At 31.0% G+C, this 24788-nt stretch overlaps 1 protein-coding gene across 1 annotated transcript; it reads left to right on the top strand.

The window, feature by feature from the left end:
- Positions 1–6898: 6898 nt before the first annotated feature.
- LOC127730188 (uncharacterized) lies at positions 6899–22213 on the top strand. The gene is made up of 13 exons (XM_052238463.1): positions 6899–7121; positions 9164–9265; positions 10307–10444; positions 10744–10839; positions 11576–11719; positions 13140–13235; positions 14225–14373; positions 15845–15943; positions 17231–17358; positions 17518–17648; positions 18905–18952; positions 19781–19977; positions 21047–22213. Exons 1-13 carry the CDS (start codon positions 6975–6977, stop codon positions 21279–21281), a joined length of 1710 nt encoding a protein of 569 aa, XP_052094423.1. The 5' UTR covers positions 6899–6974; the 3' UTR covers positions 21282–22213.
- The last annotated feature ends 2575 nt before the right edge of the window (positions 22214–24788 follow it).

Genomic DNA, 24788 nt, shown 5'->3' with positions numbered 1-24788 from the left:
ATTTTTGTGATTTAACTTTTTGTTTGTCTTTTCGTCTTTTCCGTTTTTTTGCCATGGCGTTGACAGTTTATCTTATGATTTTAAATATTCCTTTTTTGCTTCTTCCGCCTCGTTTTGTGTTAGTGCACTGTTACGCTCATAAAAATCTTACATTATAGCATATTTGAGTTAACCGGACAAGTTGTGAAATGTACACCACGCCACAGAAGGTGGCAAAAGGAACATCGCCATACAAAAAAGGAAAGTTTGTGAGGGTTAAGTTGAAATCGTTATTTTGTCGTATATTTTAGTTTCAGCTTTTTCATTTTGTACCAGTGCAGTTATGTCTTAAAAAAAGGCAATATCGACTGTTTTTACTGAAGTCCTTTTTGTTTTGTTTGGTTTTAGAGTTTTTTTTATTTCTTACGTTAATAACGCTCATCACTTTTAATGCAAAAAAAGGTTATATTACTTTTTCTTAATACAAAGTTTTGGACCGACAACAAATGAATTTCGAAATGAAGTCTGAAAAAGTAATATTGACAGCTTTATTGATTAGCCATGAGAAAATGTTTGCAAAAAAGCTTTTGTTATTATATGTTGCCATATAACATATGTTGATAGATTGGTGTTTAATAGATATAAGAAGATGTGGTATGAGTGCCAATGAAACAACTCTCCATCCAAGTCAAAATTTATAAAAGTAAACCATTATAGGTCACAGTACGGTCTTCGACACGAAGCCTTGGCTCACACCGAACAGTAAGCTATAAAGGGCCCCAAAATTACTAGTGTAAAACCATTCAAACGGGAAAACGCCACTTTTAGCATTGTTGGCTATTTCGTGGCGTATATAACATATAAGTAAAAAACTCACTTGACAAGGCCCAAGGCACCTGCTGTGCAAATCCTTCCTCTACTGCTGCGCTGTGGTTTAGACATTGCTCAGAAATCTGTACGGTTGGTGGCGGTTCTGATGTAACTTCAAGCAAGTCGCTATTGTTCTTATTAAATATATAAGAATTGTACGGTTGACCATACTTAATGGAATCTGTTTTAATTTTACGAAGCACATTATTCATATCACTTATAGAACTGACTGATTTTATAATATTCACAAATTCATGAGGACGATTTTTGATAAAGTTTACACGTATTTTTGAATAATTTATTTCGTCTAACATATTATTATAATCATTTTCGTTTTCTAGACATAGTACACTTGCTATAAGCGTTAACATATATATTACTGAAGTCTGCATATCTATCCACTTTAGTAACAACTAACGGCCATGAATTTGTTACAAATGAAAGTTTTATTTACTGTTTATTATACAGATCATATTACATTTATATAAATAAATTTAGCATCAAACGTATCCCACATGCAATGGGTATGTTATTGTTGATAAAGTATTAACCTTTGATATGGTATGGTCAACATTTAATCAAACATTGTATAAACGTGATCACGTGCAAACGCTTACGAAATATTAATGTATTGTATAGAGAAGACAGGAGTGTATATAGTATCACACTGCAATTAGTGCATATGTACTTACGTAAATTTGCATTTTGTACAAACTATCTTTTGATGCCTGTGGAACACAGGGTTATAGACGAATTATTGGTTGGACGAAAACATAAAAGCTTTAGACATCAAACAAAGATACATTTAAAGAAAACGCATTTTTTATTCTTTTTGTTTTAAGTTATAGTTTTTTTTTCTGGAAAATTCAGCACTTACACTGTTGACAAATGAAAATCTATATGACTCCCCGTTGAACAGACAAGAAAAGCTCGCAAAAAGTTGTATTTCTATCTGTTTACAGAGTTCCTGTAACTAATGATTTTCCAAATGTAGGTTGAAGATTCCATCGACACGTACCGACATTGTCTAATCAGATATAAGAAGATGTGGTATGAGTGCCAATGAGACAACTCTCTATCCAAGTCAAAATTTATAAAAGTAAACCATTATAGGTCAAAGTACGGTCTTCAACACGGAGCCTTGGCTCACACCGAACAGCAAGCTATAAAGGGCCCCAAAAATTACTAGTGTAAAACCATTCAAACGTGAAAACCAAAGGTCTTATCAGACTGTTACACGAAGACTTCAATTAGTTTTATTGGTAAAGAGTCCCACAAGAATATTATATTAAGCAGACAAAATAAAATTAAAATATGGAGGAGAGACAATAACATACCCTACACACAAAAAAATGCACCAAAAATACAGCAATCAGAAAAAAACGACAGAAAGGCGCGAACCACTAAAACAGGATGAAGTCATATCGCATTCCAAGTTTGAAGTAAATACGAGTGTTTCCCCCATCACACACATACTAAAGCACAAAGTCAAATCAATTTAATGTCAATATTAATCAGACAAACCAAATAATAGTGATATAACGATTGACAAAATGTAATCGAACATACTATAAATAAATAATTTAATTTTGGATGTAACACGTCTTCTGATTGGCTGAAAGTTTTTTGTCTATCAGCTCATAGACATAATTTTGTCATGTGACCGTGACGTCATCAACGTCCTTTCATGATTTACTCCTTAAAAATGGAATTTAGAATTAAATTATAAGGACTGACTGTAATATTCGAAATTGTGTACCACATTTTTGGGGTTATTTCTTCATAGACAGACAAAATATTACAGTCATTCCTTAAATAGATACTACTTTCTATAAGCAGGGTCAATAATTATTAAAATCCAAATCTTCTGCTTAGCATAAAATAAGTTCTTAACTACCCATTAGGGTCCGTGAGGGACACGAACATGTAAAGCTATTTTAAGTTTTCATTGTATGCAAAACAGTTCTTTAAGGCAAGTAACAAATACAAACTACAAAATTATACTATTTTGATTTTACGCTTTAATATCAATGTTGATTCTAATATGACATGCTTCTTTCGCTTTGTAAACAACACCATGATAAAATACTCGATATATCTATACTTAGCTCAGACTCAGAGATATACATAATAATGGATGTTACAAAATACCTCCTACGTAAATCCACATGTATCGGAACTTATTTGCAAACGCTATGCCGATTTTATTGTTTTAAAAATTACAATTGAAAAAAGACTACAGAACTTCTATTCTTATTCGGATGCATAACAAAAAAAAATAAATGCACAATAGCTCGGAGAAATCTACAGAATCAAAATAAATTAAAATTCCGCGAAAGTCCGTTAATGCTTTTGGCGCATTTAAGTCATTTCAAAACATGACGTCATACAAATGAAAACGCTAAAGCTGAATGTTTTTCCGTTACGTGAACCATGGAAGTTCGTATTATATTGCATTAAAATGAATTTTTGAGGTAGGGTTTGTTTTATTTTCTATTCTATTGCATTATTCGCATATTTACTGTTTCAGCAAGTCAACATGGCGGCTCCTTAGTTACGAAATGTCAACTTTGGATTTGACGGTTGCTTACGAGAAAAACATGTAAATTACAAATGGCAAATGTTGGGTTTGAGAGTTAAAAGAATTAAACACATTTTTCTAGCAGTTATTTGCGAAATATTTGCTGTAAGCTACATATTTATTAGAAGGTTTAAGCTTTATCTAACAGGGAGTAAAAAAGAATAGCGACACACACGGCATACCCACCCTCGCTTCAGTTTTTTAATGACCGTATTTGTCCTATTAGAATCAAAATAATTCATGGAAGCCATAGATTTGTTGTAAATTTACACATGGCCTGGGCCGTGATATTCGTTAATTTTATCCCTCGCTAACGCTCAGGATAAAATTCGAATATCACGGCCCAGGCCATGTGTAAATTTACAACAAATCTATGGCTTCCATGAATTATTTCTTAAATAGAGCATTTGTCAAACACTATTCCTGTCAAGTTTGGTGTTAGAAAAACAGTAGTTTCAACTTTTTATATAAAACTTCATCTGTTTCTAACTGAACTGTAAAAGAAACATAAATGGATAGGCGTAATATTTTTTCTTCAATTTTAAGACAGTGCATAAAGAAAGATATACCTATGCTATTTTAGCCTAATAGGATTAGATATTTACATATTTTGGAAGAAGTCTTGCGGGTTTTTTAGTATTATTGTGTCTCCACCAATTAATAAAATTTAACAGCAAGGTTATTTTGTTTGCTAACATTTGTTTTACTTTTTTCCTCGGAAGAGGAGATGAGAGAAAATGTTTTTCTCTTTTTATTAAATTCAAAAACTGAATAATAAACATTATTTGTTATAATTTTAAAAAATAAATCTTTACACATATTTAAATACATATATCTATATATATATATATTTATATCTTCTTTTGGAAAATGTTGTTTGAGCTGTATTTAGACCCCTCTACCAAGAAATTTGTTTTGCATGCACACGTATAAAAATTGCGGTTTTTATCCAACGCAATCATAGGTTTGAACGTTGTTTTCAATTTAGACTTGTTTATATATATATAGATATATGCATAACGCAAATGTGCAGATCTAACATTGTTGGGCTAAATTTGAGACGAAGAATATATAGATTATGGTGTTAACCCTGTATAACCACAGGTTATTCGATGGAGAACGTCTGCCGTAAAGTTTTCACATATTTAGACGTATATATATATATGCGATTATCATTTAACTAGATAAACAGAAAAAACTCATCAACAATTGATTTTGTTCGATTTAAATTAGTATATTCTTTTTATGTGAAAACCTGATGAAGGTGCATTTAGAATAAATAAACAAATAAATAAATAAATAAATAGATAAATAAATAAATAAATAAATAAATAAATAAATAAATAAATAAATAAATAAATAAATAAATAAATAAAAATAATAAATAAATAAATAAATAAATAAATAAAAATAATAAATAAATAAATAAATAAAAATAATAAATAAATAAATAAATAAATAAATAAATAAATAAATAAATATTATTTTTACATCTTCGTTACTGAAGGTTTACAAATCACAGTTATTTCGTAGCCTTGTCGAAAAAGACTAGATATAAATAGAAATGAACTAGACTGTAGGACATGATGACTTAAACTGTTAAATATTAGTGGTGTGATATTGTCTTGTCTAGTTAGTATAATTACAGTGAAATCATAACAAGTTGTCAAAAGAAGTAGAATAAACTGTATTTTAGTGTTTGTGCAAAACGAATATACGTTTTTTTCTTTGTGATAACCTTGTTATAGCATAAAGGGAAGACGGCACTTATCAGACCGGTGGGCTTGTACGGGGGATGATATCGACGTCCTATATCCTTTGTCAGCCTTTACATGAAAAATCTGTATCAGCCCTCTTCCGGTTTAGAATGTCGTGTACAATTTACGAGATTTCCTAATTAAAAGTGACCTTTCCGTTTATAAAACCGAGCATTACAGCTTCCAAACAAAATACAATGAGGGAATGAAACGAAAAAACGTACAAAAACAAACGAAAAAAGGCAGAGTAGTCCCATAATGCACAACCCTATAAAAGAGAGGCAAAAAATACCAAAAAGAATTAACATTAAAACTTCAAACTCATAAGTCGATCACAAACTGGCAAAAACTAAAAACGACAAAAAGACAAACAACAGTAGACAAAACACAACATAGAAAACTATAGACTGAGCAACACGAACCAAACCAAAAACCGGGGATGATCTCAGGTGCTCCGGTAGGTTAAGTTGAGTATTTTTAACCTACCTCTAATGTAGCTTAGTAAAATATAGTTTCCAGACAGTTTTTATTTTGATTTGTTTTTGGTCATTTGATTTGAGCTTTATCGCCAAATTGCAATTACTGCATAGCTATTAAAGTAAGTTTAATTGACAAAACAACTGCATATCTTATATCAGATATTCAAGGATATCCCAAAAATGAATATGCATATCAGTATGACGAAGAATATATGGCTAGAAGATGGCAGCTAAACCTTTTCTAAATCTACATGTTGGTGGGAATACCAATAATGCAATGTATCTTTAATGTCCTTTTTCAGATATACTTAAAAGCGAAAGCGATTTTTTAAACGTTTGAGTAATTCTGATTCTACCGTACATAGATATATTAGGTCTACCCTAGACGTATTATCAACTTAATCAATAAATTTGAGATAACAACGATGAATGTTTACAAATGGTCCGACATATTTCAGTATCTAATCAATACAATGAAAATTTTACCTAGGATTCAAATGACATTGTAAGTTTGAAACATTTTTATTACTTACATCAAATCACCAATACAATTTACTTTTAAAATTTTGTTATTTGCTTTGAAATTTGTTATTCTTTTGATTTTTTATAACTGAAGGTATAAGGACACCAAATTGATGTAATTGAATTGACACTCAGATTTAAAATATTGAATCGAACATTTAGTATTTTTGTCGAATATTAATATAGGGTCAAAGTTCGTTCCATTTGTTTGGCGGATTTACACTGTACTTTTTTAATTGAGACAAGATTTGAGTATAAAAACATACAATGGAATTTGAGGTTGTAGATGACATTTGTGTCAGCTACAATATTGATAATATAGTACTCGATTTCTTAAGGTAGGTATCACACTAGACTTAAAGCACGTGAATTTATGCAGGATGTCTGAAAAATGACAAACCTTTTTTTTTTAAAAGAGGCGAAGGATACCGAAGGGACATTCAAACTCAAAAGTTGAAAATAAACTGATATCGCCATGGCTAAAAAAGAAAAAGACAAACAGACAAACAACAGTACACAAAACAGCATAGAAAACAAAAGACTGAACAACACGAACCCCGCCAAAAACTGGGGGTGATACTCTCTCGTTATCTGTGCAATTTTTTTCTCTATTATATTGTATGTACATGTCGCTAATCATTATATTCAGTATCATTTTTGTATATACATAGTTTTGATAAAAAAACATTCATGTTTCATTTCAGATACATTCATGATTATTTGTTGTTGGCCATGGTATTAAATGAAATTTACTACAAATAGACATAGACATATCAGTATTAAATAATGACATCAACGGTTTCTTTTAAAATGGCAGTCACCGCTTATGCTAAATATGCTCTCGGATTTACTGAATCAATGGAAGACGATATATGCGTTCATAAAAATTGTTCGGGGAATGGATTTTGTCAAGATGGACAGTGTATATGTTTGGTATGTATAACATTGTCCCATTGCTTCAAGTAGATATAAACTTATGTAAACCAAGTAATGATTTTTCCAACATCCTGACTTCGTTATAACATGAAAATGACCGAATTGGTCAGTGTATAAAGCATACAACAACAAAAGCGATACAATGTTTTGATTTTTTTTAAAGGTCATCAATTTGAAGTTGCACGTATATACACTTGTAAATGAATTTTAGTCTGAAACAGTCATTTTGATCTTAACATCATCAGAAAAGTCTGAACAATAAAAATTCATTTATGGTCAGTTTTTCCGTCTGTTTTCTGACTTATCCACCTCAACTTCGTATCTTATTTGAACATTTTTACTTTTATGATTCGAGCGTCACTGAGTCTATTGTAGATGAAACGGTCGTCTGGCGTACACAATTTTAAGCCTTATTTTTATGATGAAATTATCCACTGCGGTAAATCAGTGCTGTGCAGACTTTTAGACTTGCAGTCAATTCTGTACTGTTTAGTAGTTTTTCAGACAATTTAGTATGATGTTGATTTGTACAGGTAAATAACAACAACTGAACATAGAATGGACAGAATTGGATTAACTGCAGGCGAATTGACATAACAGTACTGCATTTACCGCAGTGGATAAGTCTGAAAATTCACTGAAAGTCAAAACAAGACTGGTCAGATCGAAATTACCGTTTCAGATCAAAATTGGTTTACTAGTGATGTTAATAATTAATTTATTTATTTACGTATCTATAAATGTATTCATCATGAAATAATAGTGTATTATTTCATCATTTCACTAAATTGTTTAATATAATGTTAAACAAAATAAAATAAAACAAACAGATATTATCCCAATCTAAACCCGAGAAGATTGTGCATACCCATTTAGATGTTCAAACAAACATACAAGTATATAAGGCTTTTAAAAAGTGTTGATAAATAAAGGCAACAGTAGTATACCGCTGTTCAAAAGTCATAAATCGATTGAGAGAAAACAAATCCGGCTTACAAACTAAAACCGAGGGAAACACATCAACTATAAGAGGAAACAACGGAATAACAGAAACACTGAAGTGCAACAAAACAAATGCCAACATACATAGAAACGAACTATTTGATAACATCTGCCATATTCCTGACTTGGTACAGGACATTTTAAGAAAAAAAATGGTGGGTTGAACCTGGTTTTATGGCTAGCCAAACCTCCCGCTTATATGGCAATTGTAAGATATATCGCTATAATAACAACACTACGTGACAGAAATACAGCACAAACAAACGCAAGAACACCCAGCACAGAGGAACGCACAAATAAATAACATCATAGTCGTTACAACATGTAAACCGCAGGATAACAAAGATCATCTTCCATTAACGATAGCACAGGACATCACAAACAGTGTCGTATTTTTGTAACGAATATATAATCTTGAAATTCATACAATTATTTTCACAATACTAGTCCAAACAATTATCATGACTATGGCGGTATTGAAAGGCTATTTTAAATAAATGCTGTGACGACGTCATAATTATTTGGACTAACACAATACTTCATCCATGAAAAATGGAAATTAACTCTACTATACTGACAAATAAGATATTTATAAAATGTACCGGTAATACAGAATTCAAACCACAAACGATAAGACATAACACAATATCCAAACGAAAACACAACAGATTTACTCCAATAACTTTTTATTCATAATTAATCTTTTTGTATCATCTTAACCAAATATACTATAGTAGGAACTCATCGAAGATACCAGGCTTACAGTTTAGTATGCCAGACGTGAGCCAAATATACTATTATAGTAGGAACTCCACGAAGATACCAGGCTTACAGTTTAGTACGCCAGACGCGAGTTTTGTCTACATACGACTCAAATAGTGGCGCTCAAATCAAACATTTTGAAGGCTAAATCAAATACTATATGCACTACACTATTAATTAAATACATAATAAAGACCAAAAGTAACTTTGTAATACTTACTAAATAAGAAAACATCTCAATTCAATTATTAATATCATTAATGTTTGAATTTCAGATCCAATTTACTGGTGGTTCATGCCAAGATGCAAACCTCGGATACTTTATGGCGTTTGGTACAATATTTGTTTTTCTATGTCTAGTTTCATTTGTTCAACTGGTAATTTTTAATCATTTTATATTATTTAGAAATGAATGTTAAGGATCTCCATTTCATGTTTGTATTTAGACATTTATCGAACGTGATTTCCTAATTTTACATTTTAAATAGATTTATTTTTCTGTCTTAATGTTGCATGATGCAGTTTGACCACAAAAAGAGAAGATACATAAGGGGCATTCAAGTTCAATAGTACAACCAATACCATGGCCAAAAATTAAAAAAAAAAAAACGAAATGACAAACAACAACAACAACATCATATAGAAAACAAAAGACTGAGTAACAAGAACCCCACAAAAAACCGGGGGTGAACTCAGGTACCAATTTCGGTAAAAGTTATCATATATATTGTTAGCTCGGTTAGGTTTTAAAAGAACATAAAACGTTGAACCATTGCAACATCACGTATTGTTTTTATATTGGTCTCTCGCTTTAATTTTGTCACTTCGGTATTTACTTGCTTTAAAGATTTTATTTGTAAGATATCTTTGTTCAAACCGATTAATTTGATCTGCGTTTTCACAGCATAATATTAATTTATATGTAAACTCGAGACCAAAAGCATGATAAATTAGACTTAGATAGAAAACAAACAAAAATAAACAAAACACCAAATTGCTAAGGTCAACATGCAACCTTAGTTTTAGTAAAATAAAATGATTCTATGAAAACGAATGTTATAGACAAAATGTATCACTTGAATCTAGTTACTAATGAAGCCCTGGCTTTTTGTCATATGGCACTACATCAACAGTACCGAATCATTGATATTGAAACGGATGATTTAATTTCCGCTATCACAACATGATGTTATAGATAAAATGGACTAATATAACGTTAAAGACCGTAAAACCGGTTTAACCTCGTGAACTATTGCTCTATAACTACCTTCTCAACTATTCAAACTATCTGCAGTGCTTTCCCAAAATTCGGGGGGGGGGGGGGGGGTGGCGGATCTCAAGTGCTCCGGAAAATAATAAAGTAGAAATAATTTCACAAATTATGAAATGTTTGAGTGTATATGTATGTTTTATTCCAGTTTTTATGTATAAGCAATGAATACCAAAAGCAAAAGACGAAGTCTTGGAAAAAAGTTTTCAAAATAACAGGTCCTAAACTGTTGTACATATTGACTATCTTTGCAACAGCTATCAGAGGTGTTTATTTCTTTACAAAGGTATGTATGAGATGTCTGCAGAACATTCAGAAAAATGTTCTTTGTCAATTTTTCCACTGTCTGCAACGAGGCTTAAATATAAAACATAGGCGGTGCATTTTTCGAGTCGAAATGTGTTAAAATTTATGTTAAAACCTATAAAAAATGTATACTAGATTATGCAGATGGAATGATATAAAGACATTTTGTTTTTACTTACCAAAATTTCCAAGAATCTCTCGTACAGTGCTTATGTGCGTTGTCATCAATAAACAAATGTATCATCCTGTGCATATTAAAGTGATATATATTTTTTTTAGATGCACATATCGGATCAAGCCTCAATACATTTGTGGAGTGCTTATTATCCTATATTATTATCGGGTTCATCTTTAATAGTATGTTTCTGGGCAGAGGTAATTAGACATAACCAAAAACACATTCTATAAATAGTTATTTATAGGATTTTTTTCATCATAAGGTATTCTAAAAAGAAGAAACTTGGTGACAGCTAAAAGAGATGGAACGAACTGTGAAATATAATACAATTCTGTATCTGAAGGTTTGCCCCATATACAAGTATGGAGATACACTTTTGGTGTCGGAAATTCAAATTCGAACGAATTGAAAATAATGTTATCTGAATTTCAAAGAAATACCACATGGTTCTGACTACATGAGTATAACTTAAGGGGTCACACACTATATACGCAAAAAATCCCAATCAAGCAATATGGTAATCATGATATAAGATGGTAGCATAGACTAGTAAAAAGGCATCGCAGAAAAGAAAATATATAAAAAGTCTAAAATTCATCACAAATGTTGAATAGTTTTGACAAATTGAACTGTACTTGTAATTATTCTTCGAAATATCAATATTGCTGAAACAAATTGAAAATCGTCATTCTGCTCCTTCAGAAACTTACAGAAAATCAAGGCTTACAGCTGCATTGCATTGCATTTACAAAAGGGTATGGTTGATCAAAAAATAAAAACAACACGTTATAAATTTCAAAGTGCATTGTATCTACCAAAAGCATTGCACCACATCTAAAACAACCAAATTTGATTCACAAAAGACAGCTATATTTGCTATACATGAAAGTTAAGTATAAACATACACTTTAAACTATTTTATATTTACCTCAGGCATTTCATTTGGAGGGTATTGACTGTGATAAACCAAGATTCCTGAGTAAATCTATTATAGGATTTGTTGTATTCAATGTCGTCATATTAGGATTACTTGTCACACAGCTAATTGCTACAGATATAGATGACCCTGTCATTTCGGTAAGTATTGTAAAATATAAAACGAAAACTTAATAAAAACATCTTACTGATTTAACATGACAATATATACTACATATGCTTGACTGATAAATGACATATTTTTCTAGTTATTCTAATATCAAAGTAAATGTATCATAAAGATGTAAATGGATTGATATAAAAAGTAATACCGTGTTCTCACTGGTTTAGATCATTCTGGTGAATGAAGATCTAGAACAGTTGTGAAGCAAATAAAAAGTGTCTGTAACCAACACAATCTAGATTTGTGGAGATGACACGAATGTCCCTCCTACAACAACAGCCTTATATTTTTACAAAAGACCAGAACATAGACTTAACATTTATTTTACGTATTAGCGACAAATTCAAGACAACAATTCCTTGACAAGATACCGATTTTACCTTGATTTACCATTTGTGCCTTTTGAAAAATATGTGATATCAATAAAGCATTGGATGTTACAAAAGAGCAAAGTAAGTCCACCAGAGCAGAACGCAAACTATATATGTTATTCAACAATACACAACTAAATAATGAATCTGCAGCAATAGAAAGGATGCACGAGTAAATTTTGCACATAATTTCCCAAATGTGCATCAAAAGAAATAATTTTTACTCACTTTGTAGAACAATAAAATCAATTCAATATTTGCGAGCGTATAAATCATAACAATTATATAAATAAGTGAAGATGTGGTATCATTGCCAATTTGTATAAAATTTCTAAATTTCTGACCGAGTTATGGAGCTATAATTCAATCAAACAATTTAGTCAAACGAGGGCAAACTCATTATCCAATTCATCAATATATGTAATAACAAAACTTCAAAAACTAGTTGAATTCTTTAACGTCACGAAAGAAGTCTAAATAAATATTATCATTTCTACAGGAAGGAAGGACGTTACGTTGTAATATTTAAAAACAAGAGGCGCATGAAACATGACTTATATGCTAACTCATTACAGACAACACGTACGGATATATGACAACACAAAAAAGATAACATTTACGAACTCCAAAACTGTGGTCGACAAGGATTAAAAACATCATTCATGTTATATGTTAGATATAAACTTATGCAAAATCTAAGTTTTGAAAAGAAAGAGAGACATAAATCTTTATATATATCAAATACAGTAGCAAAACATGTTTAACTATAGAACGTTCTAAATTATCTTGTCTTTTATACATATTCTTCTAATCTATTCGGTTATAATTTTGGGCAGTTGTATGCATGTCGATGTCTTTTTTTTTTTACTTTTTGAAGGATTCCATGTGTCTATCGTGGCTTATGAATGTTCGTCGTTTTAATTTTCTCTCTCTAATTAATTTCGTAAACTTAATTGAATAAAATCACATCTAAAAGGCTGTATACATATTATGAAAAGTAACAAGGCATCCATTTCTTTCCTTACAGAATAATATATACAGAATTTGCAATGGCTGCGTTGGTTTGTTGCTCATAATTGCTGTTGTGTTCTTCCTAGTCTATGGAGTTGAAGTGTACTTTAAGGTAATTTCTATTTCCGTTTGATAAAATTTATATCATCTAACAGTTTTTCCATCTATAATGTCGAGTGAAACGTAAGATGATTTCTTTTTTCCCTAGAATATTTAAGATTTTCTGGCAGGTTATGTTTGCATTTATTTATTATTGATTAATGATTTTTTCATTAACTAATTACTAGCATTTATCAAAAATTTAACAAATTATATGTTTCGCTGTAAAATTGAGGAAAAACCTACTTTTCAATTGGAAAACAACACTTTATAAATTCCATGCGTCCGAAGCGCTTTTCCGGATTTACCTCTAACGGGAACGCTCAAATCCAAACGTTAGAAAGCCAAGAATGTATAAATATGCGAAAGCATATAAAATTATTGATCTATAGAATTTGTGGGACATTCCTGACCTAGAATATGAAAAAATAAACTAAAAATGCACCTAAATGATTTAAAACAGAACCCAAGTTTCACATGCATAAATGTTTGTCATATAGATAATTTGTTGCATATTTTTTCGTACTAATTAACGGTAATTGCGACACTGAAATCACCGCAACACTGTAACTTATGGTTTCGAAAAAGCATATAGACATAGAAATGAAGTGTGTTGTACTTTTTAAGAAATAATACATAAAAAGGACAACAGGAACAACCACAGAATTAGTAAAACAGACCACAACATCCATTAATAACCGACTCCTTCGAGAAAATAAACGTACACACAAAATAAAACCACAACAACGAAAACCACATGGCACAGATATGAGAGTACATACAGACGGACAAGAGTGTATTCCGTATGCCTCAGCCACATTCGTGGTATGATAGTGAACAATGAAAACTATCTATGTAATGTCTTCCAACAGTAATGGAACCTTATGAAATTAAAATTATTTAATAATTTCAAATGAAAATTACGATGAAGTAGTGACAAATGTCATGATGCAAGATTTATAATTTTTATTCTTTGCATTTCACGTTTTCTTTCTAAAACAGGTGCGTGGGGCTTTTAATAAAACCCAAAGTAATGTGGATCCCTGGCAGTTACATATGTCTAGACTGGGTTTGATAGCACAAGCATGTCTCCAATTACTAACTGCTCTGTTTCTTATATCCGATGCTATGAAAGATAATTGGAAGAAAAGGTACATACCTGTCATATATTGTCATGAAATGGCTATTTTTTATTATTTTTTTTGAATTCAACTAGTTAAGTGTATTTAACATGTATGTTATTTCACAATATGAAATAGAAAGAAAAAAAAATTGGAAACAGGAAGAATAAAATGAGATGTAGGGTGTGCGTTATTCGTCTTTACGTAATCTTTGGGATTCAAAGCAACAAAAAGATGCATGGTTTAGATCAAACCGAAAAGAAATACGAAATAAAAACCAAAAAGTATCAAATAACATTTTTCCCAAATGATATCACATCTTAGCGAACAGTAAAATAACAAAAATACCGAACTCCAAGGAAAATTCAAAACGGAAAGTCCCTTAACGAAACAGGGTAAAAATATATTGAAAAAGGTGTTTTTCTTTATAATTCTTTCAAGTTCCAGTTTCAACACAAATGGCATACACAGTTAACAATCTAATACCTTACGACAAGAATAGTATGCCAAATGTTGCCATCAGCATGCAAAAGTTGAATTATATAAGTATAAAAAAAATGCAATGTTATGATTTTTAATAATTTATTATACATGCATTTTTTTGCATAAATGTAAATGTAAACCTTTTTTTAACATTTTTTGAATAAGTAAAACAAAAACACAAAATTTGCACAATAGACTATTTCTTCAATGGATAGAGGACATATACAAGAATATGCAAACATAGATACAGAGCACCTGAGATCACGCCCGGATTTTAGTGGGGTTTTTGTTGCTCAGTCGATTGTTTTTGTATCATGTGTTTTATAGACTTGTTTGTCTTTTATTCGTTTTTTGCCGTGATGCTCACAGTTTGTTTTCGACTTACGAGTTTGAATATCACTATGGTATCTTCCGCCTTTCTTGTGTAACTAACAAAAACTTTTATCAAATATTCTGCTAACTACAAACATAACACCATTAATGTTTCAATAAATTTAAAGATAATAGAGGTAGATATTGATCCTTTGGCTAAATGATCCGGGCCAATTAGCTTTAACGTCATCTCACACCATGTATAAGTGTACGGCTTCCTCTAACTGCACTGTCTTTGCTATTTTTTTTTTAAATTAAAAAAAATACTGCTCTTTTCCCTATATGCTGATTAGCTTTTAAACAAGGAAATTGAATACCATTTGTTTATAACAATCGTAGATCAGTGCCAAATGGATGTTTTATTCACTCGCATACTCGTCCCATTTTTCTCAAACATTCTAATTACAAAATCCTGTAACTGGTAACATTTAATATGCAAAATAATGCGCCTGTAAAAAACTCAAAATACCTGACTTATAAGTCCATAAAATTTTCTTAAAAATCAGTGGACGAAAAGCTCAATGTGTAATGATGTGAATAAGTTTAGATTAAAATAAGGAAAATGAAATAACAGAGGCATATTAATTCTGATTAATTATAAACTGGTGATTTGTAAGACTGAGCAATTTTTCGGTATTTATTTCAGCCTCCCAGTGTTTGATCAAAACTTTTATGACATTGGATTCAGAATTGCCGAATTTGGTGTTGTATTATGGTTTCCTTGTGTCCTTTGGAACTGCAAAAGGTATGTTTTAAATAAAAGCATTACTTGATTCCTATTTTAGAGCCAGAAAAAGACATCGTGAATATAAAAGTTATATTTCTGTAAATTTGTCAATTTACTTGTGACATTAATTTTTAATCACGCGATGATTTAAACTATGTTTTCTCTTTTAAGCGCCTTCATTTATTCCGTATGGATTTAATATTATTCCTATACTGTTTGCATTTCAATATTTTCCCGTTTTGACTTTGATTAATAGGATAGAAAGTGAATTTGGTATAATACTTTATATCTTAATAAATATTATGCAATTCAACTGAAACTGAGGTTGTAACTTTCTCAGGAGTAGTAAGCCTTATGCAGTTTTGACAGCTTTTATTTCGAAAAGGGTCGGTTTTGATGCTAAACAATATTTCTGTTTTGGGTTGCGAGCGTTTGATTTCCCACGTGCTTGTTGAATATTATTCCAGACACGTATTATGTGAATCGTAATTGGTATCATACGTATATATTACTGCCACTGGTACAATGGTATGCACTACTGACAATCTGTCAGGTTGCAATTCCATCAAGCAGTACTGATCCTTAGACAATTTATATAACTGCATAAATCTTTATGGATCAAACTGAGAAAAAAACTTAAGGGATAATAAATATGTCTATTTGAGATCATCTGCGACAACTGGGTCCATGACACTGCTAATGGACGTTTCGCACCCGAAGTTATCACCAGCTCAATAGGCAGAACTTCTGTGGGGACTTGAAATATCATGGATGCGTCAGTTATGTAAATTAGTTTTTATAAAACATTAGAATCATTCGAAATACTAATTTCTTCTACCCCAGTCATATACGGTCGTAGCCCTTTTTTACAACTTTTTTGGAATTTTTGAAAATATCTTTAAACATTTTAACTTCTTTACTTCAAGCACCACTGATCAGTCTTGTGGTGACAAAACGCGGGTCTAGAGTACACAATTATAATCCTGGTATTTTAAATAGTTTTAGCACTTGAGTTATTATAGCCGAATTTTTAAAGAAAAAGATTGGTTGCCCTAAAGGTTTATCTCATATTCGGGGGTTGGTGAAAATAGATTGTATCTAAGGACACACATTCAGAATCACTGCAATTTAGATACTGTCTTTAGATGTTGCGTCAAGTAAGGTCTCTCTGTTTTTCTCTCCAATTTAATAGTTATATGGTGTTATTTCTAATATATAAATAATCATCACATCAAACACTTCCTTATACTACCAGGAAGATCGACAATAGATTATTGTATTTATTTCCTTTTTATTATATTTCAGTCCAGAAAGTTTATGGGTACTTAATCCACAGAAACTTTTCAAAACTTTGAAAATTGACAGTTGTACACAAGAGGAACACACGGAGTCAACGATTCGTCCAAATTATGGGACGATAACTACAGATAACAGTAAGTATCGATCAATGATACCGAATTATTGAATACAATATAGCTTTCGCTTTTTTTAATTGTGAATTTAAAACGATGTTTAATTAACATTACTGTTCGTCTACATGGTCATCTTAAATTTGTGTTATATTCCATTTAAAGTACTATTGTATTTATCAGGTACAAAGCAAGATTGTTGGATATGCTATGATCCAGAAAGAATTGATGCCGGAGATTTGATACAACCGTGCCAGTGTAAAGGGGATGTTGCATCAGTCCATCACGAATGTCTTCGCAAATGGCTTATGGAGGTATGTTTATGAGCGGTTTTTTTTAAACAAGTTTATAGCCGTTTTAGAACTGTTAGGTTAACAAAAAAACTGGTAGGGTGCAATAGAAATTCATAGAGCTCAAAACTGAACTGTCATATTATGTAACTATTTTCGTTTTCCTTACAGAGTTTTCCAGGCCTTTTATGGAGAAAATGGCCCATTTTATTTTAATCATTTGCAGATTTGTTGAATGAAATTGATTGGTGTCAGTTACTTAATGTCCAGTTACAACAATCTGATTAAAATTCAGATCAATCTTTACTAGCGTGCTCGTATTTGAAATCAGAGATTTATATTCTAATTAGATTGCATTTGCAACTGTTTCAGATATTTTTTGGAAAAACAATGAATTAGAATTTTCAAAACAATCTGCCGATTATTCAGGGCGATCCAGAGCTTGCAAATGCTCTAAACAACCTGCATGATTAATATGCTATTTTTCAAGCTGATGACGCCAGATTTTTACAACTGTATTATGTCATATGCAAACAATAGTACCTTACAATGCCTCCTTTACGAGCTACATTTGGAAATCTCACACTTAAATCCAAAACAACAGATGAAATTAATAAAATCATAAACCTAGACTTTTTGGTATTAATATCATTGCAAAGAATGTCGATCTTCCTCCTATACATAGGATACCTCAATTACACAAGAATGAAAAAAAAACCTTGCATAGTGTGATCTTCCAGAAAAAAAGTAAAATAATAAAAATACCGAACTCCAAGGAAAATTCAAAAGGGAAAGCCCCTTATCAAATGGCAATGATGTTGCACTCAATAACTTTCCGGCGAATTCTAACAAATATATTCTTACATAAAATGATAGAAGATACCAATGACTACCATTGTGACTGTTATAATAACACAATGAAAGTAGTTCCTTAGATGCAAATTTTCTAACCCTAAGACTTGACCGAATGTGAAAGTATGTAATGAAAACAAGGGTTTTCAGGATAAAGAATAAACGCGATTTTTTTTTTCAGAGGAGACAACAAAGAAATTAAAAAATAACAAAGCTAATAACACTACACACAAAACTAAAGCAAAAAAAAAACCACGAATTCCTTTAAAACAAACATAGGATGAAGGGTAAGTAGTTCCTGCTCCAGAAAATAATTCTATTAATCGGGATTTTTTTTAGATAGAGTTAAAACAATAGAATTTGATATTACTAATTCAGTGAATTAGACAAATATAATAACATAACATTTGTGCTGTTCCTTGTTTCAGTGTTCAGCCGATGAAGATGGTTTTAGATGTAAAGTTTGCAAGAATAAAGTAAATGTCTTTATCAGTTATCTAGTTTATCTTCAATTTGAAAAGTTTTCCACACATTATAAAGCGCACACACAAGTACATTTTGAATCAATAAATCATTACTAATGCTTTGGAACGTACAACGCCTTTCTATTCTATTTCAACCAAAACTTATAAAGCAATTTATTATATAACTACAAGCATTTAATCAATGAACCTACGTCTCAGTAAAATGTTTAGCAGTCATAGTTACGGGCAGATACATATACCTTTTTATACTACAAGTTAAAGCTTCATAAACATTGACCGGAAAACCCTTAATTCCTGTAATATACGGATATTTTTAATGAACATACTTATATATGAACGCTATATTGGATTTTCAATACACATTCATTATTTAGAGAATAACCACTGATTATCTTGACTGTCCAACCAAAATAACAAAACGTTGTTAAAAGTAAGAAATCTGCAGTCACAAATATAACTCCAAAATCACCAAATTATTAGGGTGTAGATAGGTGTTTACTGAATAGAGAATAATTGGCAAAAAATGTAAAAAATAGAGAAAAATTGACAAAAGAAAATAGATTAGAGAATAATGAGGTGCTTAAATATAAAGAATAGATAACCATGGGCAAAAAGTATAAAGAATAGAGAAAAATGACCTAAAAGATTAAAGAATAGAGAAAAATGACCTAAAAGATTAAAGAATAGAGAAAAATGACCTAAAAGATTAAAGAATACAGAAATGAAGGACCCCGTCCATACCTTCAATTATTTGTGATCGATATCAAGACTATAGCCAGTCGACTTTATTATTATTTTTTTATATTTATTAAATTAAAGTATCAACTGAAGGAAACATGGACGTTTGTCCCACGTTATATCAAGACACGGCATTGGTTGCAAACATTCTTGTCACTTGTTATCATGGTTGGTTGTCCATTTGGAGCATACACGCTGATTCATTCGGTAATCACTGCAACATACATAGATGTTCTGACAATTGGCGTATGTATTTTGGTTGAACTGGGATGTTTAAGGTAAGTTACTGTAGAAACATTATCTGTTATGTACAAAGACTAATTTGTGAGGAAAACACTGAAAATTGTATCATACAGACATGTGATTACCAAAGCAAGAGAGAGACGAAGGATACCAAAGGAAATTCCATTCAAACTCACAAGTCGAAAACAAACCGACAACGCCATGGTTAAAAAAGAAAAAGACAAACTGACAAACAACAGTACACAAAACAAATAGAAAACCAAAGACTGAGCAACAAGAACCCCACTAAAAACTGGGGGTGATCTAAGGTTCTCCGGAAGGGTAAGCAAATCCTGCTCCACATGTAGCACCCGTCGTGTGGCTCATGTAAGTACAAACCCGGTATTATGTCTAATTCGGAAGGTCACATTCAGGGGAAAGGGGACGAGACTGTAGTTTTGACAATTAATGAAATTAACTTCAAATATGTTTAAACAAGTAGACAAACAAGATTCAACAAAGGAAAAAAAACTTGGGTAGTGCAACCCTATACAAAACAAGAGTAGTTTTGGGCACCAACGAACGCTCATTATTTATATTTCAATTTCTATGTATCACCTTACATATATTTTAATGCGAATCAGTATGGTTGAATGTTGCGTCAATCGAACTAGTATTCAAACACATTAAACGCAGATGAACTCCAAACAAACAAATGTTAGTTCTGACTCATCCGTGTAACAATGAATCGTATTTGACATCTTGATACCTAAAGCAAAACAATTGGCAATCAACTGATAAAAGCACACAAGTCAAGTAGACACCATGTCTAGTCAGTTCCTTCAACATTATTCTAGACTACATTGGTTTATTTCAGTCAATCTTGAAAGAAATGACAAAACTACATCATTGTTGATTTTTTTTTATCTGATATAGTGGTATTGTGGCAAAACGTTGTATGATATAGTTTGACTATCATGTGCCTCTTAAATTCAAAATTTGTAGGGCTAGATGATTTTAAGGGCCAAAATTACAATTGAGAAAATTCGACTTACAAAATACATATAGTAGTATTACTAAGTAGCGATACTTTGTTTTCAAAATTCCATTTTATTTTTTTTTTAGGTTTTTAGCAACAAGTCTTGGTGTATGTTATAAACGAGGGCGGCTGTCAACAATACGGATACAAGGAAATAAAACTCCAGATATTCAAACAATCTTTACCCCAGCACATCAATCAGCCAATCAAATTTCACAAAACATAGTGAACAGTAATATTTTATCAACTGATCAAAGAGGGTATTCATTTTCTGTTGAGGCAGTCGTTGAAACAAATAATAGATATAGTCGTCTTGAGTAGATTGCCAAAATGTTCAGTTTTGTGCAATTAATTTGAAGATCTGGATTTGCAACAGTAAGCTTTCAAGAAAGATATTTTAATATTAAAATCTACACACGTTACATCTGAATATTCATTCAATAGTTGGCTACATAGCATAAAGTATACATTTTGTAATTTTTATGTTTGTGGATTACTTATCCACATTCGTATGTGGACATGTTATGAATCAAATTTTGAACAACACCCAAGTATCAAAAGAATAATCAAGTTAATAAAAACGTACAATCCTAAAAATTATATGTTATTCTGGAACATTACAGAGGATATGGGCTCATATTCCTTGTCAGTGTTTTATATTTCCTGAGCCGTTAGTCGAAGTATAGGGCACTGACAGGGAATATGAGCCCATATCTCATATGAAGCCCGAATAACAATCATGTTCTACTGGAGTGTCCTGATTTAACATTATCTACCATTGTTATCTTCGTTTTCGCTCACAGGGTATATGGGTTCATATACCCTGTCAATGAAACCAATCAAATTGCAGGATTAGCCGGAATATTTCACTCCAGAATAATATATTACCACTGAAATTTATGAATATTTTTTTTAAATATTATTAACCAAGGTTTGTGCTGACTTTTCGGAAAATAAATCATAGTCGATTTACGTATTTTATTTCGAAAATATGAGTCATATCAGTATGCGTGTCTATGTTGGGAAGATATATAAGAAAATAAAAAGATGAAGGGGTCAATGTAAAATCTCAATAAAAATTGTTATATGTAAGGAGTCTGTTTGTACATAATTATGTGGATAAAGAAAGTAGACATTTCTTTTACATTTCTTTTGAATTGTGAGTCCTAGACTACATTATTTTTTTGCATGTATTGTATTTATTTGCCTAGCATAATGTTTTATGAAAATATAGTTTGTTAATATAAATTAAACCATTTGTTATTTTAAACTTGTACGATACGAAAACAAAATATTTATAATGAGATAATTGTTTTTCTTTACATCATATATTCCGGTGACAGCAATTTAGTCAAATTATGAGTCAAACACATTTAATTGACTTATTTTTATAAATCGATCTTGTTTTGACAAAGGATGGCATTAAATGATATTTCTTAAACATTAACACTACAAACCAGTAAAAGTCTGAAATGGCCTATATCTGTACTCGACTGTACTGATTTTTACTCGACCAGTCTGAATTGGTCTGAATTTTACTCGACATTACTCGACCCCAGTCTTAACCATACTCGACTGTACTGATTTGTACTTGACCCTTATCTTTGCCATTGAAAATAGTCTGAACTATTACTCGACCAGTCTGAAACAGTCTTAACCCATTCTCGACCTGTACTCGACCTATTTTTTTCAGTCTAAACCATACTCGACCAAAGGTCTGAACAATACTCGACCAGTCTGAACCATACCTGACCAAAAAACCTCTACTTTTTCTAAATTTTAACTGTTAAAATAAATTTCTTTTTAACTGACATGACAACAGCCACAATAAAATAAAGATATATTATAAAAACAGATTTTTCATTCTTACATGATTCTCAGATTTATCGAATAGAGATAGTTAAATCAAATTATCTTATATAATAATTTAATTATATTAATTTTAAAGTTTTAGAGTTTTGTTAGAAAAGGATTTTCTTTTACCTAAAAACCACATCTATACTCAGGGTAATTAAACCTTATTAAGGTGCTTCTTGTTTGGCATGTGTTTTTTTTTAAAATTAATTTTCCTAAATTCCTAAATAAAAACTGCATAGGTTTCATGGTTACGTACAAAAAATGTACAATAGTTATATAATTATCTTTTAAATGAGGTAACAACAGCCAACAAAATCACTGAAATTGTTTAACCTTATTTTAGAAATATATCTATTATTATAATTTGGGATATATTATATACAATATATATCCAAAAGGGATAAAAATTAAAGAATTTAATAAAATTGTTCTTCTGAGAAGTGGTGAAGTATAAAGTAATACCTCCTGCTTGGGGCAAACTCATGAAAAAGATCACACCTGGTCAGAGAGTATTAATTAAATTCTAAATAACATTCATTCAAAATTGCAACATCCTGTGAAACTTAAATCGCAAGGCCTTTTGAATTCACTAGATAAGTAATACACGAGTTTACGAAAAATAGGGCTTTCTTTTTACCTGTAAAATACACATGTACTGAGGTGATTAAACCTTATTAAAGTGCTTCTTGTATGCCATGTCTTTAATTTTGACAAAAATTATTTAAATTTAACTGAAATAAATTTTTACTGTAACTTTGGAACACATTTCCTTTTTTAAAAGTTTATCACAGGATTACTATGGAAGTTCTATTATCATGATTATATTAAATTATTGGTTTAACAAAACAAAGGTGTCATTTTTTAAATTTATTAGGTTGCTTTATATGCTATTTTATATAAATTTTAATAAAAAAAAATGTTCACTGCATTATTAACTAAACTCAACTGACACCACACATCTATACGAGGCTTAAGTTAATGGTGAAAATTGTCCAGTACCCATAAAATATATCTGAAACATTCAAAAAATTTTGAATAACATTGAAAATATTAGTCACAATTCAGTTTTGAGATTATTTGATCAGCTTGTTTTATATTTATTTTAAAAGTGATATATATGTATGTATATAAGTGTTGATGAATATGGTGATGAAGTTATATTATGTTTATTGTGAAATTTTGGTTTTAATGCTATATTGAATACATTTTTAATTTCAAATTGTTGTTCAAATTTCTAGCCAGAGGAAATAGTTGTTGTTAAAAACAGTTCCTAAATTGATGAAATACAATAGATAGATACAAAAAAAAGGTCTAGGTTGGTTAAGACTTTGTCGAGTATGGTTCAGACTAGGTCGAGTATGGTTCAGACTAGGTCGAGTATGGTTCAGACTAGGTCGAGCATGGTTCAGACTAGGTCGAGCATGGTTCAGACGCGTATAAAATGGTTAAGTACTGGTCGAGTAAGGGTCGAGTACAAGATTAGTATGGTTCAGACTACAGTCGAGTATCATCAAGTAAATTTCAGACCAATTCAGACTGGTCGAGTAAAAATCAGTACAGTCGAGTACAGATATAGGACATTTCAGACTTTTACTGGTTTGTAGTGTAATCATCAATGATACCATACTTATAATTTAGTAGTTTTTGTCTCCCGTCTCCGCAGTATAGTTACCAGTAGCATTTAGATAAAAAAAAGTTGGAGGGTCTAAACAAGTTTTGACCATTGAAAACCTAAAATTCCAAAGTAGAAGTGCAAATATAGCTGAGATTCTAAGAGTTTTAGGTGATTTTACAATTTTTATGAACAGCAAATTAACAGCGAATACCCGAATCAATATTTAATGTAAGCACAGGAGTAATGGCTACTGGACTGGTGGACGAAATAAGACGAACGAAACGATATGCATTTAATATAATAAAAGTTATCTTAGATGAGTTTGACTGTTCTGTATAGGCCCTGTTGGTTGTTTT

The sequence above is a fragment of the Mytilus californianus genome, unplaced genomic scaffold, assembly GCF_021869535.1.
Source record: "Mytilus californianus isolate M0D057914Y unplaced genomic scaffold, xbMytCali1.0.p SCAF_2, whole genome shotgun sequence".
Classification (NCBI taxonomy): Eukaryota; Metazoa; Mollusca; class Bivalvia; order Mytilida; family Mytilidae; genus Mytilus; species Mytilus californianus.
This window is presented reverse-complemented; position numbering and strand designations above follow the sequence as displayed.

Bases quoted from the DNA above. Each gene is read 5' to 3' on its own strand.
- LOC127730188 (XM_052238463.1), top strand. From the start codon at position 6,975: ATGACATCAACGGTTTCTTTTAAAATGGCAGTCACCGCTTATGCTAAA. The intron at 17,649-18,904 runs GTATGTTTATGA...TCCTTGTTTCAG, and splicing joins TTCGCAAATGGCTTATGGAG to TGTTCAGCCGATGAAGATGG. The intron at 18,953-19,780 runs GTAAATGTCTTT...ATTAAATTAAAG, and splicing joins GTAAAGTTTGCAAGAATAAA to TATCAACTGAAGGAAACATG.